General features: G+C 41.1%; 1 protein-coding gene across 1 annotated transcript; it reads right to left on the bottom strand.

The window, feature by feature from the left end:
* Positions 1 to 1,051: 1,051 nt before the first annotated feature.
* Positions 1,052 to 6,092, bottom strand: prkcsh (PRKCSH beta subunit of glucosidase II). The gene is made up of 18 exons (XM_083676401.1): positions 6,050 to 6,092; positions 5,569 to 5,714; positions 5,339 to 5,455; positions 5,015 to 5,110; positions 4,846 to 4,903; positions 4,456 to 4,573; positions 4,096 to 4,225; positions 3,710 to 3,794; positions 3,511 to 3,589; positions 3,174 to 3,257; positions 2,915 to 3,070; positions 2,719 to 2,809; positions 2,419 to 2,488; positions 2,096 to 2,185; positions 1,899 to 1,973; positions 1,705 to 1,804; positions 1,432 to 1,589; positions 1,052 to 1,268 (listed from the first exon to the last, which is right to left on the bottom strand). The coding sequence occupies exons 2-17, from the start codon at positions 5,657 to 5,659 to the stop codon at positions 1,446 to 1,448; spliced, it is 1,584 nt and encodes a 527-aa protein (XP_083532527.1). The 5' UTR covers positions 5,660 to 5,714; positions 6,050 to 6,092; the 3' UTR covers positions 1,052 to 1,268; positions 1,432 to 1,445.

Here is a 6,092-nt window from a genome sequence, read left to right as displayed (position 1 = left end):
AAAAAACAGCTTTAGAAGTACGATTTGGAAACGTTCTCCATAGTCAAAGAATGCACTGCTATATTTAACTAATTGAAGTGTATAAACATACATGCTGTGTGCTAGATGTTATGCCTTTACTGCCTGTGTTCTGTTTGTCTTGTTAAATGAAAACCTTTTGATTATTTAATCTAATCACAGTCTTGTTTTTCCGGCCTGAGAACCCCCTAAGAGTGCCAGGACATGGGGCGGGACCCGAGGCAGGGGTGTGGCCTATTGGAGGGTCCATGGCAGAGCCTGGACCTTGGGCAATGCCTGTGCGCTCTCAATATGCTTCCCTTCCTACTGCTAATGACCAATAATAGTTATTTAAGAATGGTCATTGTCCAGAGCTACAATATAACACCTGAGCTCAATGTAGTTACAACAACAGAAGGAAAGAATCCTTGGGGGTTACTTGGGTAGGAAAGGGGTCAGTGGTTCTTCTGTTTCTCAACCAACTGTATTTTGTGTCTATTTATTTAGAAGAGGGGACACAGAGTAACTTAGTGATGTTCTTCTTACAACATTTTCCTGGAATGGTAGAACAAATCAAAGGAGAAAATGATCAAAACAGATCTACTGGCATCTGTCAGTGGCAAGAAATCAAAATCTCATACTTCCAAACATGACCAAATGAACAATGACAAAATGTAACAAAGAAAAAATAATAAACCTTTCAGTTTAGTTTAGGATATTTATTACTGGGATTTCAGCTGAAGACGCTTGAAGACTTTTTCATGGAATTGTTTAATTATTTGTACTTTACATGCCAGAAAAAATAAAATAAAAGTTACAAATCTGAGCGACCCAAGTTGTTTTTATGAATTTGAACAGCAAATTGCACTGATGTCATAGCATACAAGATCAACATTATTCAAAACATTTGGTGGTGTACTTCTGACACAAATTGACTCATTTTCCCCTGTATTAATGATGATATTATTATTATTTAATCACACATTTGAGCAGACACAGAAACATGCTTTACAGCAGTAATAACCTGTGCGGCATTGTAAAAAAAAATAGACAATTCAAGGTATTAAAATCAACTTTATTCAAAAACAATTGTTGGAATGATACCATTTTTGACACTAATTGACAAACTATCACAGAGAAGACAAAACAGGTGACAGAGAAGCATGATGAATAAAGCACAACCACACATTGGTTGTCCCCAAGAGTACAGGAGCTGGTTGTTGCTGAGCAGGGCAAGGGGAGGTTGGTGTGTGTGATCCCTTAAGAGTAACCTGATGAAGAGAGTAATGACACATTCCCTGAAGCAGACTTTCACAACATTCTGTCTGCTGAATGCCTCTAAGTTGAGGTAAATATTATTGCTCACAACAAATTTCAGGTCATTCCAAAGCAAATGGGTTGAGTAATTGCTCTCTGAGCACATGGCGAGCTTACCATCGGAGTGGTCTCTAGAGCTCCTCGTGGCCATGACTGCCATCCAGGCTGGGAGGCTCCTGGCACACAGCGGGGGTGGTAAACTCCATGAGGTACTCACAGCGGCTGGGCTCTGAGGTGGACATCACTACGGTGTCCTTCCCACAGGTCAGCTTAATCTGAGAAATAGACAGCATGCATGAGCCCGACCCCACTCAGAGGACATGTACTGGGCCACTCACACACCACTCTAATGCACCAGGCTGAGAGGAGACTGGGGCCAGTAAGACTTACTGTGGTTGATCTGTTAGGGCCCTGCCAGCACGCTGTCCCATGGTCATATTTCATCATGGAGTAGATGTTGCCCTCAGGACCTGACCATGTTCCCCAGGACCTACAGTAAGGAGAGAATGATGAAATCATTATCTCAATGGCACTCACATATCTATAGTAAAAGGAAGTGTGAAGACTAAGGGATATTCTCCTACCCAAGGTTGGTCTCTGACCCCCCAAACTTAGGTTTCTGGGATACTCGATTGAATGGACACAGCCTGTAGATGTACCTAAAAAAGAAAAGAGGAGCTCATTTTCTGATCAGTGGACAGTCATACAGATTAATACATGTATGTAAAATACAGACACATACATACAGTACATATACCCTTATACACATATTTTTACATACTCGCTAGTTGACAATTCGTAGCAATTGGTGTAGAGGTAAGCAAATTCTGCACTGGGACCAAAGTCGAAGGAGATTTCCTTCTCAAGGTTCCTGCAGAGAAAAAAAACAACCAAGATCACAAAAATAATTAGCTAGCAGACGCTGATATCTCAGACATGTACGTCCTGTATTTTTGTTGCAACAAGTAACGATGCGCTTTTCCACAGGATTGTTTGTTGTCCTTGTACAATAGAAATTACAGCAGAGATTGAGAAGCCAAATCAAAAGTCAAGAACAGATGGGCAAGAACAGATGTATTTATATATTTTTGAGGACAAACTAACTTGATTTGATCGTCCACCTCACGGAGAGCTCTCTCAGCTTCATCAAATTCATCCCGAGCTTTCTGAGCGGCTGAGGAGATTCAAACAAATAAATATAAGCATAACCACAACAAAACCAAGGTCACATACAGTTCAACAGTCCACAAATTCTGACCAAATAACCATTGGTTAGTTAGGCCAGTCCTTGTCATATTCTGAGCTCCCTGAATTGTGTATTTGTGCATACACAGGTAATGTGTTTAAGACAGAGTAGAGATAAGCCCATATTGTAACAGTAGACAGGTGAATGGACATACACACCATCAATAAGGCTCTGGGTCTCTGAGTCATATGGTGGCATGGACCCTTCGTCTTCCTCCTTCCTCTCTGGAGTCAGCACTGTGGGGGGTACCTGCACATCAAAAGATAGATGTGTTACTGTTACATCTGATCATCCAACACAGACTCAAAAACTAATAACTCTAGAACATGGAAGTACCTCATCTCACCGCCTTACCTTCTCATCATCCTCCTCATAGTCATCATCTTCTTCATCGTCTTCCTCCTCATCCTCGATGTCATCCTCAGGGTAGTGCTCATTTTCATTGTCAGAGACAGGTTCTCGTGTCTCCTCCTGGGGGATCTCTACTTGGGCTGGGATGTCTGCCTGGACCTGAGACAGTAAAGTACTCACACAATCTGTAGCTCAACACACAGAACCTTACACATGGAATTATAGTGTACTTGGGAGGAAAGATTAGAAACTAAATTCTAACCTCTGATATGTATTTGTCTTTGATGCCGCTCCACACAGTCTCAAATGCTGCTGTGTCCACTTTGTCTGATCCTCCAAGCAAACCCTGATTGGAAAGAAGAAACAATCTAATCCCCACAATACATTCCTAATTATAGCTATTCATCTTGAATACGGCAAAGGGTGATGCTAATGACACTGCATTTACTCTTGCACAAGACCGTATTTTGTTTTGAATTTAGTTGGAGTTGATGTAATGGATTGTATTTAAGACAGCATATCAATATTCAGTAGAGATACACATTGTTCCCCATGATAAAGAAAAAAGAAGAGACATGGTAAATGACAAGATGACTTACCTGAGTCTCTGTTTCTGTCAGAGAGCCATCAGAATCTGGGTCAAGCTCTGGGTGGGACTGCAGCTCAGCTACTGAAACACTGTGATAAATAAAATAAAAACACTACATTTGTCACTCACTGAATCACACACAAACAACACAAAAAAAAGAAAAAGAAAAACTAAACAAAAAGACTAAACAGAATCACGTGAACACTCACTAGCCATCAGCATCGTCATCCAGCTCCAGAAACGCCTCAGCCATCATAGCTTTATCCTTCTCCACACGGATGACCTCTTTTTGGTCTGAAACAAACATTAAATGGCTGATAACTTCTGACAAGATCTTACTACTACTGTTTTGCAAATCATTGTTAATTAATTGTGTCAACGCTATCGCAACAAATCAGATTGAGGTCATAATCTACACGTTTATCCATTTAATTACATTAATTTACATTGAACATTACCAACATATCTTGAGCAATGCAAAACATTCTTGCTGTTTTCCAGGCAACCTAGATACTGCCAGAGAATTTACCTTATAACAGTACAATATAAATGCAATGACATTATGGCTACCACTGCATAATGCATCTGTACTTACCCTCCCAAACCTTCAGATGGCGCTCTTTAGCCTCTTTTTCTGGTTGCTCTACTGTCTCCTTCACAGTCCTCAGAGCCTCCACCTTCTCCTGAAGTCCCTTCCTATTGCCCTGAAGGTCTGTCACCTTGCCCTAAAGAAACAAATAAATAAATATTCTAAATTCCTATCACTGATTTTGTCAGGTGGTGACAAATCCATAGAACTCCACAGAACTTCTGTATTTATTGTATTAATCTAAATCAGCTCAACAATTCATAACAATACTTGTGAAAAATCGTTCTTCTTTCACCCATTACTTCTTCTGCCCCTTCTATCCCAATTAAATACTTCCTCTCCCCTTTCTCTGCTGGTCATTCTCACCTGTTTCTCCTCCTGTCCCCTTTTAGCTTCATGTATAAGTTGCTGTTTCAATAGGAAGCCTTCCTTGGAGATCTCTGCCAACTTCTGCAGACCTTCCCTCTCCTTACGGCCCATCTCCCTGAGCATCACAAAGCAAACCTAATCAAACTCAACACAAACTAACATCAACTACAAATAACATATTGCTTCTCCAGATGTTGTACTCTTCAATGTGTGTATAATGCTTGTCTGTTTTTGTGTGCTCTGTTAGTTAGTGAGAAGTGTATTGACAGACCTAAGAGGTCTTACAGTTGGTCATAATACTATACCTCAAAACTAAGCCCTCGCTCTAGTGAATTTAATATCACCTGAAAGTATGAGTGTTGGACACATGTTTTTATGACTGCTCACCTGCAAGTGTTCTGACAAGTGACACCACTGTTATACTCATCTGTTGTGTCACAACAGTCTGTAAATAGAAGACACTTTACACATCAGCACACAAAACAAACCCAAAGCCTGATCAGAGAGAACTGAACAACTGATCTCAGCAAATGATATGATGAGAATATTTTCTTACCACAGATGCCGTCATTAATACGGGAGGAAGGAATGAAGGCTGGCCGAAAGCCAGCATTGGTGCAGTGGAAGCTGCCATTGGGGCAGGCAGCAGTGCCTAAACGATACAAGAACAAAAAGCATTCTCTAAAAAAAAATCTGCCTTTATTTCAATGCAACGTCAGAGGTAGGCCTGATCCTATGTGAGAGTGTCCTGGAAGCAGCCTCAACCATGCCTTTCCATCCCAGTATTTATTCCAGAACTTGAAATCAAATGACATCAGGCAAGAACTGTGTGCAACATTCTTGCATCTGGCTTTGCTGTGGAGAGGTGAGTAATATCTACCTGGCTCATCAGAGCCATCTTTGCAGTCGCAGTAGTCATCATTGACCCTGTCAAAGGGGATGGTGCGGGAACCATCTAAGCAGGTGAAGGGCTTGTTCTCCTCATAGAACTGCCGCTCTGTTGGGGTAAGAAATGAGGGATTCATCATACAATCATGCCCAAATATCTAATACAACAGATTCAATACATACAGCCGTAAGAATCTGCCAAATGACGAGATGCCAACTCACTTGATAGAGGAACTCCGCGTGGTCGCAGGATCTCCACCGCTGCAGCAGTGCTTATCGCCAGGCTCATCAACATAAGTAGATACGCAGACATGATTGGTGCAAGTAGCTGCAGTGCCCACCAAGACCTTTCAAGAACTCTTGGCTTCCTGTCCATACAACACAATTTGAAACAGTTTAGAACAACTAGAGTAGACACATGCACCTGTTAAAATTAATTACAATTTGTGTAACTTTCAGCTCAATAAGCTAGTTCGCCGTAACTATTATTATATCTGCCCAGTGCCTCGCCTTGTTCGTACCATATATCAATGGTTTGTACACATCTATCGTTGACAGGGTCAACAATACCTTGCAACTGCAAAGATGGCTCTGATGAGCCAGGTAGGTATTACTATATTTACACTCAAATTGGTACGTGAGCGGATATATTAACTTAAAAAGGCATATGTTAATAGAGAATAAAAGACAACTCATTAATTACCCTTTCTTCCGTCTTCTGTCTCGTACGCTCGTGCACTGTGGTG

The sequence above is a fragment of the Argentina silus genome, assembly GCF_951799395.1.
Source record: "Argentina silus genome assembly, chromosome: 9".
Classification (NCBI taxonomy): Eukaryota; Metazoa; Chordata; class Actinopteri; order Argentiniformes; family Argentinidae; genus Argentina; species Argentina silus.
Note: the sequence above shows the minus strand (reverse complement) of the source record. Positions and strands in the feature narration are given on the sequence as shown.